This window comes from Myiozetetes cayanensis, unplaced genomic scaffold, assembly GCF_022539395.1.
Source record: "Myiozetetes cayanensis isolate MyiCay16 unplaced genomic scaffold, myiCay2020 scf28, whole genome shotgun sequence".
NCBI lineage: Eukaryota > Metazoa > Chordata > Aves > Passeriformes > Tyrannidae > Myiozetetes > Myiozetetes cayanensis.
In genome coordinates, this window is record NW_026087499.1 from 1,401,647 (window position 1) to 1,415,851 (window position 14,205).

General features: G+C 49.0%; 2 protein-coding genes across 3 annotated transcripts; one reads left to right on the forward strand and one right to left on the reverse strand.

The window, feature by feature from the left end:
* The first annotated feature begins 1,624 nt into the window (after window positions 1–1,624).
* On the forward strand, window positions 1,625–4,812 carry PEX10 (peroxisomal biogenesis factor 10). Its single transcript, XM_050322410.1, has 6 exons — window positions 1,625–1,757; window positions 1,832–1,912; window positions 2,347–2,753; window positions 3,427–3,602; window positions 3,889–4,024; window positions 4,449–4,812. The coding sequence occupies exons 1-6, from the start codon at window positions 1,652–1,654 to the stop codon at window positions 4,518–4,520; spliced, it is 978 nt and encodes a 325-aa protein (XP_050178367.1). The 5' UTR covers window positions 1,625–1,651; the 3' UTR covers window positions 4,521–4,812.
* A 518-nt stretch (window positions 4,813–5,330) lies between these two features.
* Window positions 5,331–12,022, reverse strand: RER1 (retention in endoplasmic reticulum sorting receptor 1). 2 transcript variants are annotated; one of them, XM_050322413.1, is made up of 8 exons: window positions 11,866–11,972; window positions 10,042–10,115; window positions 8,983–9,068; window positions 8,366–8,470; window positions 7,814–7,913; window positions 7,419–7,497; window positions 7,179–7,314; window positions 5,331–6,425 (listed from the first exon to the last, which is right to left on the reverse strand). In XM_050322413.1, exons 3-8 carry the CDS (start codon window positions 9,061–9,063, stop codon window positions 6,336–6,338), a joined length of 591 nt encoding a protein of 196 aa, XP_050178370.1. In that variant the 5' UTR covers window positions 9,064–9,068; window positions 10,042–10,115; window positions 11,866–11,972; the 3' UTR covers window positions 5,331–6,335. The 2 variants fall into 2 exon arrangements, with proteins under 2 accessions (XP_050178370.1, XP_050178369.1); XM_050322412.1 differs by lacking the exon at window positions 10,042–10,115 and having other exon boundaries at window positions 11,866–12,022.
* Between the last annotated feature and the right edge of the window lie 2,183 nt (window positions 12,023–14,205).

Here is a 14,205-nt window from a genome sequence, read left to right on the forward strand (position 1 = left end):
ACTGTGCTGTTCAAAATAACTAACTCCACTAACAAGAACTAGAGTGTCATTTGCCACACAATCCCCCCCAGATAACAAATTTTTAAGGAGTGAAAATCTGACCTTCAGGTGCCTGAACTTATCTTCAGCTTCATAAATGGTTTCCAATCTCATAGTTAAGTGATCATTAGCCAGGATTTCAGCTTTGGAAAAAAACTCTTGAGCTCTACTTTGGTTTCTTGACCTATGAAATGAGAACACAATATTCACCCGCCCCAATGAAACAGCAGTAAATATGTACCCTGCCCACTTCATAAAACACCTCTCTGGTACAGAGAACAAATGAGGAATTAAACCTAGCACAAGGGTCGGCTCCTCTAACAAGCGTTCACAACCAGATCTAGCAGCAGGATGAAACCACGGTCAGGATGCACTTGTTGTTCTCCCTGTCGAAACAGCAACCAACATTTTTTGCGGTGAGAAAAAAGTTATCGAGTGCTCTAATTTTAATCACACTCCTCCCGTGTTTGGTATTTTTCTCAACAACTGAGTTGCTGGACATGTGAGAGACACCGTGGAGACCACGAACACCGAAACACCTGGGAACGAACTGGAATTCCGAACAAAACGATTCAAAGATTGGTCAGCTAGTTTTAATTCTGTATTTTTTGAAATGTTGTCAGTCAGGGTGGCAGCTTCAAGTTTCTTATTTCGGGACACAGCAGATACTCAAAACTTAAACGTGGAAACGTCCCGTTCCAGAGCCCCTTTCCTTTTTCCTTTCGGGATTTTTCCTTATGCGGGCGCGCCCCCTCCTGCTGCTCTACACGAAACTCCCCAGCGCTTTCCCTGGATTTCACCGCTCTTACAGCTGGAGGGAACCATCCCCGGCGCCGGTCGAGCCACACGGCCCTTCCAGCGGGGCACCCGCGGTGCCTGTGCCGGACTGGGGCGTTCCGCGCCCGCCGGGGGTCCCGGGACCGCGGGTTCCTCGGGAGCTGCGCTTCGAGACACCAAGCGCCTCACAGTCCTCTTATGCTGTTCTTATCCGGCCCCGGTGCCCCTGCCCGCCCCTCACAGCCCCTGCCCCCCTCACAGCCCCTGCCCGCCCCTCTCAGCCCCTGCCCGCCCCCTCACAGCCCCTGCCCGCCCCCTCACAGCCCCTGCCCGCCCCCTCACAGCCCCTGCCCGCCCCTCACAGCCCCTCTCAGCCTCTCACAGCCCCTCTCCGCCCCTCACAGCCCCTCACAGCCCCTCACAGCCCCCTCACAGCCCCCTCACAGCCCCCTCACAGCCCCTCACAGTCCCTGCCCGCCCCTCACAGCCCCTCTCAGCCCCTCACAGCCCCTGCCCGCCCCCTCACAGCCCCTCTCAGCCCCTCACAGCCCCTGCCCGCCCCCTCGCAGCCCCTCAGCCCCTGCCGCCCCTTTTCCGCCCCTTTTCCCGCCCCTTTTCCCGCCCCTTTTCCCGCCCTTTTCCCGCCCCTTTTCCCGCCCCTTTTCCCGCCCCTTTCCCGCCCCTTTCCCCGCCCCTTTTCCGCCCCTTTTCCCGCCCCCTTTCCCGCCCCCTCACGGCTCCGCGGTGACGCGGTATCCCTGCGCGCCGCGCGGCGCCTCCGCCCGTGCCGGGGGTGCTGCGGCCCGGTCGGCGCCGTGTCCGTGCGCGCGGGGCGATGGCGGCGGCGGGCCCGGCGCGGCTGGTGCAGGGCGGGCAGAAGGACGAGCTGTACCGGGCCGGGCTGCGCAGCGGGGCGGGCACCGCGCTGCGGGGGCTGGCGGGTAATGCGCGGGGGGCGGAGGGGGCGCGGGGGCCGGTGCGGCGCGGGTGCGGTGACAGCGGCCCCGTCCCGCAGGTGCCCGGCCGTGGCTGCAGTGGCGGCGGGAGGTGGAGCTGCTCTCCGATGTGGCCTATTTCGTGCTCACCACGCTCTCAGGTAACCTCTGCTACCGCTTTTCATCATTTTTCTGCCGTTTCTCCCAGCGTGTGACGGCGGGTGTGCCGGGGATCACCTGCCGAGGCTGCCACACGGTTCTCTTTAACGAGGGAGTTTGTTTAAACACCTTTTGTCAAACGTGGAACCACTAAACTGTCCGAGTTTGGCTTCAAATACAGCACTTTGTCAGCACAGAGATACGTTCTCTTTACGAAAGGGATGTCTGGCATGACAGGTACCCTGCTTTAATCCTCCAGCCGGTGCTGATGCCGATGCTGCAGATGCTGATGTAGCCAAAACATTTGTTCATCACGAGAAAACGCAACTGTTTCTCAGAGCGCAAAGCCCGCTGAGCTGTGAGCTGAGCAGCCTGTCCCCACAGAAGGTCCTGCAGTTGTCCCCTCACCCTGTTTTCTCATTCCCACGCTGTGCAGGGTATCAGACTCTGGGCGAGGAGTACGTGAACATCATCCAGGTCGACCCCACCAAGAAGAAGGTGCCTTCTCTCCTCCGCCGGGCCGCCTTCATCTCCCTGCACACCGTGGTGCCCTACTGCCTGGAGAAGGCCCTGCTGCACCTGGAGCACGAGCTGCAGGAGGAGGCTGAGGAGTCCCAGAGCCCCGGGAGCGGCGCAGCACCGGCACTGCCCGGCAGGACCTTCCCGCGCCGCTGGATCCGCAGGCAGCTGGGGCAGCTCCCGGAGCGGCAGAGGAGAACGGCCTGCCAGGTGGTGTATGTGCTGAAACAGTGCATCCCCCTGCTGCACCGGCTGCACCTGGCGCTCTTCTACATCCACGGCACCTTCTACCACCTCTCGAAAAGGGTGGCGGGCATCTCCTATGTGAGTGACGTGTTCCTTGCCTGCTGCTTCGGCCTCTTCTGGGCTGCCGGGTGTGACAGGGATGAGGATTTGGCTCTGGGTGACTGTAACGTCAGGAGAGTTTTCTGCACCCTCCAGAGGGGTGGGGAATCCCTGCAGTCCAGAGGTTACGGGGAATAAATGTGAATGTCAGAAGCTGTAACTTCTGACCCTGCGTAACTTCAGTGTGTCTGCCACAAACACACCAACAGTGAGAAGGGACTGAATAAATCCAATACTGAAATGTAGTTCTGAACAAAAACCTTTACAGAGCAGTTTTCTATATGAAGAGATTAATTTTGTGTCCTTGCAAAAAAAGCCCATCAGCCACTGACCCAGAAATGTGTGTAGACACAAGACCCCTCGACAATTCCCAGTGTTGGTGTGGAAAAGAGGTGTCTGTTTGCTCAGACATAAGAAAATCAAAACAATGAAAGCTGCAGTTCTGATGGACAGACAGACAACTGATGCTGCATAAGACAGGAGCTTAGTCCAGCCTGACTGAAGGTGCTGAGACCTCCTCAGACACAGCAGCTTGAGAAGCCCTACAAACATGTCACTTGTTTGGACAGAAATGAGAATCCCAAATCAAGTTTATTGAAGGGGGGGGGAATAGTTTCATAAACCCACATCTGTATTTCTGTGCATTCCACAGCTGCATTTTGGAGGACTGCAGGGAGAAGATCAGAGTGTCCGGTCAAGTTACAAGTTTCTTGGAGTGATTTCCCTCTTCCACCTTCTGCTGACCATTGGGGTTCAGGTGTACAGCTTCAAACAGAAGCAGAGGGCGAGGCAGGAGTGGAGGCTGCACCGCAACCTCGCTCACCAGAAGTGAGAGGTGGTTTTTACTTACTAGGCAAGAGAGGGGAGCAGTGGTGGGCATGGCAGAGCTGTCGTGGGCAGGGGGAACACGGAGTAACACTGATTTAAGTTAGAGCTTGATGGTATGTTTAATTAATTAGCAAAATTGATTTCTCGCTGTTTTAAGCATCTCTTGGATTTCATGCTTTGGTGGGTTCGAGCAAGGGTTAGTACCTGAGGATGGTGGTTACTTTAGGATGGTGTTACCAAGTATTACAAGCAGGCTGCATCGTTAATCTGTGACTCTGTTAATTAGGAACACGAGCAAGGACAAGGCTCCCGGGCGCCAGTCCCGCTGCACTCTGTGTCTGGAGGAGCGGAGGCACAGCACAGCCACCCCCTGCGGGCACCTCTTCTGCTGGGAGTGCATCACTGCCTGGTGCAACACCAGGGTGAGTGAGGGACAGGCACAAACTGCTGCCATCTCCACCTGAAACACCCCTCAGCCTGGCTGCTCACACCCCTTCCCTCACTCAGGCACCCAGAGTTACCAGGACACATTTACTGAAACAGGACAACTGACATTGCACTGGGAATGTTACATATGAATATTGATAAATAGGGACAATATAAATGTATAAAATATATTTATAAATACATTTCAATAATATATAAATAAGCTAAGCAGCTTAAACTGGGCCAGCTCAGAGTGCTTTATGTGGCTAAAGCTTGTACCACAAACGGGACTGAAAAAATGGCTTGTGAATTTTGGATGCTGATTATTTTCTAGAAGTAGCTGAAGTCATATTTGGATGGTTTTAAACCTTTTTCAGTAAAAGTATTCATTGTGTCCTGTGTGTGATCTCTCTCCCACAGGCAGAGTGCCCCCTGTGCAGAGAGAAGTTCCATCCCCAGAAGCTGATCTACCTACGGCACTATCAGCTGTAAGGGACAAACCCGCTCTGGGCCCTGACAGAGCTCAGCTCCCACTCTGTCCTTGTCACACAGCCCCACTGGGCCAAGGAAAGGCTTCAAGGACCTGGAAATGCCCGTGCAAGGGGGCACTTCGTTCCTGGGTTGCAAATAAAGCCCTCCCTGCCTCTACGCTTCTGTCTCCCTGGACACGGTTCCTGACCATATTAAAAATGTGTTTCTAAGTGCTGGTAACACTCAGCTCTTCAGTAGAGGGCATCCCAGTTGGGAATTTTACTACTAATAAACCTCCTGTTTTTCTCCCTGATTTGTCCATATTATTCAGAAACTCCAGCAAGCCTGAGAACAGCTTCTCCAAGCCAGGGCTGTCACGTTCTCAGGCGACAAACCACATCCACCACTGGTACTTTTGTAAGGCCTGTTCTGGAGCCTGTTTGCACAATTTTAAGTGTTTACATTCCTGGTTTCCACACTGCTAAGAAAACAAACACATGCAAACAAACAGAAAGCAACGGGTCAATGTGAGCTAAAGCTACCTGTCATGTTCCCAGGACTGCTGAATTCCAGAGCTCCACAGAGACTTCATTGGACAAAATCAGAGGAAAAGGTTCCTACATCTATTTCCCAGTTAGGTGCCTGTTGAAGCTGCCACTGTTCTCCATTCAGAATCTTCAAAAAGCTGATCTTTTCCTACCTTCTGCAAGTGAATGGTCCCTGAAGAGTTGGAAAAGGCATTGCATGGAGGTAAGTTGAGGGTAACCATTACTGAAAAGGAGCCATAAATGCTGTTAGATCATCAGATGTACATTAAAGATAGAGAGCAAGTAAAGGGGAACACTGTCTTTTAATAAATTTTGGAATTAAAAAGTCACTTAATAAAACTGCAGTTGTATCACATGAAAAAGTTTACATGCAGGTCATTTATCTCTTATTTCCCTTTCCCCCCATAGAAAATGAAAATCTGTGTTAAAACCCCCACCACTGTCTGCTCTGGCCGGTTTGGGTACTTTCTGTGGGGCTGCATGAAGTCAGCTGAAATTATTCATGAAACCATCGAGTATGAAAGAAACTCCAACTAAGAACAATTAAAATATATATTTTTATAGTTCCAGGTCCTCAAAGGAAATTGTGATAGAGTTTGAACAAAGTTCTGAGTCATCACAAAAGAGCCCAATTTTAGCATCTGCTCGGAGATGGAACAGTGAAACTGGCATTGAAACCCAACACAAACGAGTTGCTTTAGAAGCTAAATGAGTATTTTTTTCCCCCTACTGCAAACCCATAATTTAGTAGATTTCTTACTCCTACCTATGGGGTTATAACTCAGTAATACCATGCATTTAGGAAACTGGCTTAAGTTCTGCAGCTATTTAGGTCTACTGAAGGTTTCTATGAGAACAGCACACGGCCACGAAGCAGAAAACAGCATCACGTGTGCCAGCTTACACTTTCCTCCACAGATGTGCACAGCACTTCAGGGTGATGTTGAGCAGGAGAACTATGTAAAAACATCCAGCTCTAGGCCATTAACCTCTCCAGTGCAATGGATCTTGAAAGGAACACGTTATCCCAAATCCATGGGATTATCCAAAGTTTCTCCAACTTCTTACAAAAGAGAATGAACTCAATGCAATTTGGTTAGAATGCCAGTTTCCTCAAGAAACTGATCTGATATTTCAGATAAAAATAGCAAGATCCTTGTAAAATGAAAATTCAACTGCTTTGTCACCACTCTGTTAATCACTTTATGAAGAAAAAAGGCATTGTTACAATGGCTCAAAATCGTTCCTTTAGTGAGCAGTAGAACTGGTCAACAGGGTGTTGCTGCTTCTAGCTGGCAAAGGTCTTCCCCACATCCTCCTTCCCTTTGTATTTCCTCTTGCCATGTGTGAAGGGTATATATCTGTACTTTATCATGTGCTGCAAAGAGAAAACATCACATGTTGAGGCAAGAAACTTGGGTAACATTTAGACAAAATGTTTTATAATGCACCCTGGAGATTACCGAGTCCCCAAGAAAGGCAGTTCTTAGTAAAGGGAGTGAAACAGCTAATCCTACACCAGTTTAAATCTGAATTGGTCTATGAGATCAGTCTCACAAATCTCAAATTTGGGTCTAACCAACAACTCATACAGTACAGCGAAGGTCACTGAGGGACCACAGGAAACTGGAGAGAGCACAGAGAAACTAATGCTTTACTACCCTTTAATCTTAAATTTCCCACTCAAATCACACTTCCTTTCCAAAATTCTGAAAGTCTGGGGAAAAAAACAGCTTTTTAAAATGCCAACAAACCAAACTTGTTAAAATGGTCAGGGTGAGTTGTCTGTGTTCTGCTTCCTCTTTCCCTCATCTACTTTCTTGCACCAGCTCATCAGAACTTCCCTTTTCACCCATCAGTGATTGTACCACACCTCTTCATCAAAAATAGCCACAGTTAGGACAGGAAGTGGCTGCATCAAAACCTGCCCTTGCACTCTAAAATCAAAACCTTTTGAAAGCAAGAAGAGAAGTTGCTCAGTGTTGAAACAACTGATGTTCAGGTGCTGGCTGGTGGAGTCCCTGCAGCACAAGAAGTGTGTGCAGCACGTCCCCCACCTGAATGGCCCAGCGTGGAGCAAAGCTGCACATCCTGACCTGGCAGACGCTGCTCTCTGCTCCCGGGGATTTACCTTGATTTGCCTCTTCATGGTGATGCAGAACAGCATAATGAAGTACATCACCAGGATGGGCCAGAACACCGGCACGTTGAAAGCCTCGAAGAACGTACAGGCCATGGCAACCAGGATTCCTTTGGTGGCAGAGTGCCTGGCAAACAACAGCAAATTAATCCCCCAGGCCCAGCTAGCACTCGCTAGGTGCACACATTTACGGTTTGCAGAACCAGAGCGTGGGCAGACGGATCCACTCACCAGAATTTGAATTCTGGGAGCCTTCTAATGAAAGGCCGAAATTCTTCGTTTTGCCTTGTAGGTAAGGAAGGACCATCATCTGAAAACAACAGGAGAGAAACCAAACCACAAACCCCCTCACAGTACTTTTCCACACTGCTCAGACCCCTGGGTTTTTTTACTTTTTATCTTAAAAATCCCTAAAAAAAAAATCACAAAATGAATCCACACCCAATTTCCACTGTTACACGCAGACCCCAGTTACAGTTAAACGTCATTCTTGCTGTGAAGTTGCACAGATTTTTTTCAAGTCTAAAAATTACAACATCCTGCTGAAACGGCCCATCTTCAGCAGCCCAAGGGGTCTGGAAGTTTGGCAAGTTCTAAATTATGGCAAAATGAACTTTTCAGCATACCTGAGTCTTCCATTAGAGAGGGGTCTACCTTTGGCGACAGGAAAGCTATGAAGAGGTTTAGGTGGTAGATTCCCAAGGCATATGTCACAATGTACCAACCCTGCACAGGGAGGGAGAACAGCCCCACTTAAACCTTCCTGAAAGACATTTACTGGTGCTGATTTTTTAACAAGACTAAACAACCTGGTTTTTTGCTTCCTTGAGAAGCTTTTCTACACCGTCACATTAACTGAAAGGTTTCTGGACTAGAATATTAGCAATATAAAAACAAAAATATGAACAATTCTGACAATATCAACAATATTAAATATTAAATAAAAATATTAAGAATTCTCACTGATCAAAACAAGTCTTAGAACACAACAGGAGTGCAAATCCCCCATGTACACAAGAGCTGTTCTCTGTGCAGATTATCCAGTTTACCTTCTACCATGAGCTGAACGACACCACACGTGATTCTAAAGTAACACCACACTTCAAAAATGCTCTTAACATGAAACACAAGCCAGGAGTGACCTGTACAAATCCTTTAGCAGTAAGTGCAGTGCTCACCTGCAGTAAATAAACTCTAATCATGTAGATAAAGCTCAGCCCCAGCGTTACAATCCATCGCACGGCAGTGTAGGGGGTGGATTTGTCTAACCAGGACTGGTAGATCTGGCAGGAAACAAAGGGACACGTGAAATACAGGAGGCACAATGAACACAGTTCATCACAGGGCAGCACTGGCCAAGGGAAGCCTTTGGCAAGGAGAGTAACATGAAGTATCTGTATTCTTCATTAATAAACTGAGTCACACATAACTGTGCTTACAAGCATTTGTAAAGTTCCATGTTTTAGTGAAATCCCTAATGCTTGGGGCATTGTAAAGCAATTGAATATCTCTGTATGTCGTGCAAGTTACTTTCCTTAAGATGAATTTGACCTGAAATGAGAAGTCACTCCTTGTTTTTGACAACTTATATTTTCACTGCGCAGTGTCACACATAGACCCCTTGAACATTCCAGTAAGCTCCATGTAATAATATCTATCAGTTTTTAAAGGCTCCAGAAGAAGTCTCTTGTGCAGATTTTAGCACTTCAACAACCCATCCAAAAAGTAATGAGCTTAAGGAGCCACAGTGAGATCCACTCCTAAAGCAGGCAGAAAAATCCTTCACCAAACCAACCTGTCCAAGTCTTGAGAAAAATCTATAGACCACGGAGGGCTTTCCATGCACAGACTCCCCAATGCTGTCCCCTTCTGACATGGTGGCTGTGGAAACAAAACATGGGACACAGGGAACACTGAGACCCAAAATCCAAGCTCAGAAAGTTTTAAAGCACATCCTCTGAACCAGCATTTACATACAACATTCTTTTGGCTTGCGCTGTTTGAACCACGTGTTTTGAATGAAGTATTCTTACAGAGAGGACATCTATGCAAAACTGAATTAAATTTCCTAAAGTAACTGTCCAAGACAGCAAAGGACAGGGTGTTTTACACAGGCAAGACAGGATCCAGTCCATCCTGGGAGGGAAATACAGAAATCCACAGAGAAATGCAGCTCTGGATTTTAAATGCTCAGTAACTAGACAGTGAACAAGGGAGTTCAGGACTGCACAATCAGTGGCTTCAGACTGTGCCAAAGCCCCAAACCCAAACCTTGGTCTCACTAGGAATAAGGCACTGAGTTTCCCTGTCTCTTGAACATGAAGAGCTGAGCAGTGGCAGGCAAGTTTTCTGCAGGGGCAAAACTGCAGTCCCAGGGCCTGAACTCAAGTAAAAACATTAAGCAAGGGGGTTATTTTTCAGTCCGAGCTCCTGCTGCCGATTGAAGAGCTTTCTCTGCCTTATCAGTTCCGCTGGGCTGAGTTTTACAGCCCACATCAAGGTACACGCCAAACGAACTGGATCCCAAACAGAAACACTTTGCCACATCACCAGAAGCAACCCCTGACATTACTTCCTGGAATCCTCATTTGTGGGTGGGACTATGGAACCCGGGGATACTGGGAGCACTCTCAGCCCTACTCCAGAGCCTCAGAGGGCAATAAAGCCATGTGGAACATGAATAAATGACAAAACCAGTAAATGGTCTTGGATGCTGCAATACCAGTGACTGCTGCAGAAAGCTTGAGACCAAGGGCAATCTGGGGAGGCACAGAACCTCAAAGCTGTGGGTTTTTCCGGTAAACATCCAGAAACTACATCCCATGGAATCATTAGGAAGTAGGAAAAAGGAGACCTGCTACACTTCAAAAGCTAAGGGGATTCATCAGGAGGCTCCAGGAGCTGCGTCCACTCTAATTCAAGCTAGAGCTGAAAAGAAAAAAAAGAATCAAACAGAAACTCATACAATATACAGACTTTTCCACTACAGGTAAAAGGAAGTGATTATTCCTCTCCCCACTCTCAGCAAGGCTCAGCCTTGTCATCTGAGCATCATTTTGTGCTTTATTCTGGTTTTCTTTTTTTTTCAGAAGTCCTGAAGTATCAAACTGCAACCTATTGACCAGAGACCAATGAAAACTCTCACATTCTCAAAATTAATTGTCCAGATACATCCAAATATAGCAAATAAGGGCTACAAGCAGATGTAAGGTGACAATGCTGTAAATGCCACCCTGTGCAGAACAAGTGGAAAATCACGATGTGAGGCTCCTGAAGGCTTTCTGCTGCAGCAGGGATTTTGCTGGGTGAAAAAAAAATGGCATTATATGTGATTATGTGTGATTGTTTCTCATATCTACAGTTCTTCCAGAGCAGCCCAAGAAACACAACCAGCTGACACTGTTCTACTGCAGAGGAGCCTCTCAGGGGCTCAGCTTTGTCCCAGAGTTTAGAACTTAAGGTGATATTTCTTATCACATTAAAACTTTGCTGAGGGAAGATCTGCAACTACCATTATCAAGAGCAGCAGTGCTTGGCACTGCTCTGAAGGCAGTTTACAGTTAAGAACAATGGGTTTCTATCGGTTTAAGGGAATAATTAATATAACCAGTTGCAATCCCTCTTTTGTAATCATGGAATGGTTTGGGTGGGAAGGGACCTTAAAGCCCATCCACCAGCCCAGGCTGCTCCAAGCCCCATCCAACCTGGCCTTGGACACTTCCAGGGATGGGGCAGCCACAGCTTCTCTGGACAACCTGAGCCAGGGCCTGCCCACCCTCACAGGGAAGGATTCCTCCCCAATATCCCATCTATCCTGCCTCTGTTCAGCACGGGGAGCTGTGACAACCCTTCAGCACACCAACCATCAGAATGTCACACACGCATTGACACAACAAACGAGTGAACTGTTCCCTGCCAGCAGAACTGAGGCTGCTGCTGAAACTAAACCGTGTTAAAGCAGCTTCCTGTGCTGAAAATACCAGGTAGGTGACGGCACGACCTTAATAGATGACCTTTTCACCACAATTGTTATGGTAATATCGCTACAAACGGGATCGCTGAGTGCTCAAAAACATAACCTGGGGCAGTACAGACATTCACTTTCTGCGGTGCCACACAGACGTGCAGAATTCCCAGAGAACTCTGATTATGAGAGAGGTTTTTCTTGAAGTTAAAATACAAACGGAGGACACCGGTAGCAAACCCACACTCCTGCTCGCACAGCCTTCCTTATCTCGTAGAGGAAACACCTTTGAAGAGCAACACACTCGAGTGATTTACTGTAACGGGGTGAGCGGACAGCCACGGGGCACGGCCGCGCTGGCGGCACAGGCTGGGTTTGTCACGCCAAAAAAAGACACTGTTTCATTTTATCCGTTCCGGCAGCAGCCGAGCAGCACCTGCGGCTCTCGGGGACCTCCCCGGCCAGGGCCGGGCTCAGCCCGGGCCACCGAGCGGGGCGGGGCTGGAGCGGGGCCGGCACAGCGGGGACACGGCCCGGGAGGCCCCGAGCCCCGCACCCCGCACGGAGGGGCCGCTCGCCCCGGGCCCCGCCCGCTCCCCGCCCAGGGGTGTCCCGGCCCGCAGCACCCGCCGCGCCCCGCTCAGCCCCAGCGGCCCTGCTCAGCCCCAGCGGCCCCGCTCAGCCCCAGCGGCCCCGCTCAGCCCCGGTACTCACGGGCGGCCGGGCCGGTCCTTCCTCCGCTCCCGCCCCTCCACACACCGATATGGCGGCACCGCCGGGACGCGCTTCCGCTTCCGGGGCTGGGGCGGGACGAGCCCGAGCGCTGCCCCGCTGTTGGCCCCGGGGCGGGGCGGTGCCGGCGGGGAGGCGGGAGGGCGGGCGGGAGCGGGCGGTGAGGGCGGGAGCGGGCGGGGGACGGGCGGGACGGCACCGGTGGGACCGAGCGGGGACCGGGCCCGCCCCGCTGCCCTGAGGGGGCTCCCGGGCCCGCCCCCCGCGCCGGCGGAGCCAATGGGAAGCGGTCGCTGAGGGCGGGCGCGGGCCCGCGGCCAATGGCGGGACGGCGGCGGGGCTGAGAGCGGGGTGGGGCCGGGCCGAGCCCGAACGTAGCCGAGCCCGACCCGAGCGCAGCCGAGCTCAGCCGAACAGAGCCGAGCCCGACCGAGCGCAGCCGAGCTCAGCCGAACAGAGCCGAACCCGACCCGAGCGGTGCCGGGCAGAGCCGCCTCACGAAATGAGGCCAAAAGGTGTTTAAAGGATTTTAAAGTTTTGAGGATTTCAGTGTGTTATTCCATGAGCACGTGAACGCTCAGGAATGAAAATCAGTAGGAGAAGATGAGAAATACTCTTTAGAGGTGACACAGAGTCCCCACAGGCGCTGTGGTGGGTTTGTTGCGGTGCGACAGAAACACTCACAAACAAAGGTGGGGGGCTGGAATTTAATACCATTTATTCTCATTTATTCCCCTCTCACTGCTCACGGGCTGGTCTGTACAGTTTTGTACCTCCGTTGGGCACCACTGGGCGTCTCCCCAGCACCTCTTTTGGGGCTGAATCGGTAAATTCTTCAGGCTCAGTGGCTGCTCTGGCACTGCAGCACTTGGGACTGAAGTGTACACTCAATGTGAGCTCAAAAGTGACAACAAAAAATCCTGACACTCCTGAATATTGATTTCGTGTTTACGTCATGCAAATATATGTATATATTTACTTTGTACATTGATTAATTATATAGATATATCAATATAGAGATAAATAATCTATTACTATACATACTAATAAAAACATATACAATATATACAATATATCCATAGGTATATAAAATAGGTATGTATTTGTTTATTTACACATATTATGTATATTTACACATATATGTGTGTATATATATTATTATATATGTCCCTCAGCATGTGCTGCTTTCAAATTATATGGCATAACAAGAAACAATAAAAACATATAAATATTTTTTGATTTCCAGGCAAAAGAATAGGTTAAAGTTCCTTTTTAACCTGTTTAGATTTATTTATTTACTTACTTACTTTTTATTTGACCTGTTCCCACAGATTATGGAAGTGCTAACCAGCTTTCTGGGGAGGATCTAAGACACCTTACAGGTGAGTGATTCAGCCATGGGTTTCTGCAATTTTAATTTCTCCTCTCTTAATTGTTTGTTGGTGGGTTTTTTGCCTTTCCTGAATTAGCACCTTGGCCATCCTGAGGTAATCTGCTGGAACAAAGAGAACGTGGGCGAATATTTCGAGCCCCAGGGTATCCCAGCATTACTTCTGTGGGGTATAGAGCAGACTGAATCATGGCATTAAGGCTGAATTTGTCCTCAGTTTTAGCTGCAGCAATGTCAGGGCTGGATTTTCAGATCAGCCTGGCCAAGTGGCAATTTTTAGTGAGCGGGTGCTGTCAGTTAAGAGCACATTGTAGTCTGGGAGCCTTCAGAGGTTCAGGTCGATGAAATGTCCAGTAAACAAGCAATAATTACAGCTGTCAACAGAGGAGTCCCAATAATAACAAACAACCCTGATTTATCTCCTGCTTAACCATAAATCTGATTTCACATTGGGCAACGACGTCATGGAGAGGTGCAAGATACAAACTGTAGCTGAACAGTAGGGGACATGAAACAACACAAAGTGCCTGAAAGCTGCTTTTAAAAATAAATAAATGAACAAACCCCAGTGACCTGTGGTGGCCTATCTGGTTTTCTTGCATTTATTTGTATGTGCACACATTTGAGAGTGAAAGGCAACAATGACACGTGAATGAAGTTTGCAGTTGTTTTCTTAGAAGTGGTTGTTTCAGATGAATAAATTTGTAACATCTCAGGTTTTTCAAACACAAAGTGATTCATGCCAACCTGCTTTCATAGGCTGCTGCAGAAATGAATTAATATGATAATGTGACCCTGTGAAATTACTACTGTTCGTGTACTAAATGTTCCTATTTATTACCCATAACATTTAATTGTAGTTTAAATAAATTCCATATAAACACACTTGCTGCAGAGTTTAGAAACAATCCACAATACAGGAACAAATTCCC

Bases quoted from the DNA above. Each gene is read 5' to 3' on its own strand.
- PEX10 (XM_050322410.1), top strand. From the start codon at position 1,652: ATGGCGGCGGCGGGCCCGGCGCGGCTGGTGCAGGGCGGGCAGAAGGAC. The intron at 1,913-2,346 runs GTAACCTCTGCT...CACGCTGTGCAG, and splicing joins CGTGCTCACCACGCTCTCAG to GGTATCAGACTCTGGGCGAG. The intron at 3,603-3,888 runs GTGAGAGGTGGT...TCTGTTAATTAG, and splicing joins CGCAACCTCGCTCACCAGAA to GAACACGAGCAAGGACAAGG.
- RER1 (XM_050322412.1), bottom strand. From the start codon at position 9,063: ATGTCAGAAGGGGACAGCATTGGGGAGTCTGTGCATGGAAAGCCCTCC. The intron at 7,498-7,813 runs GTATGCTGAAAA...TGTTGTTTTCAG, and splicing joins CTCTCTAATGGAAGACTCAG to ATGATGGTCCTTCCTTACCT. The intron at 6,426-7,178 runs GTAAATCCCCGG...TTCTCTTTGCAG, and splicing joins CCATGAAGAGGCAAATCAAG to CACATGATAAAGTACAGATA.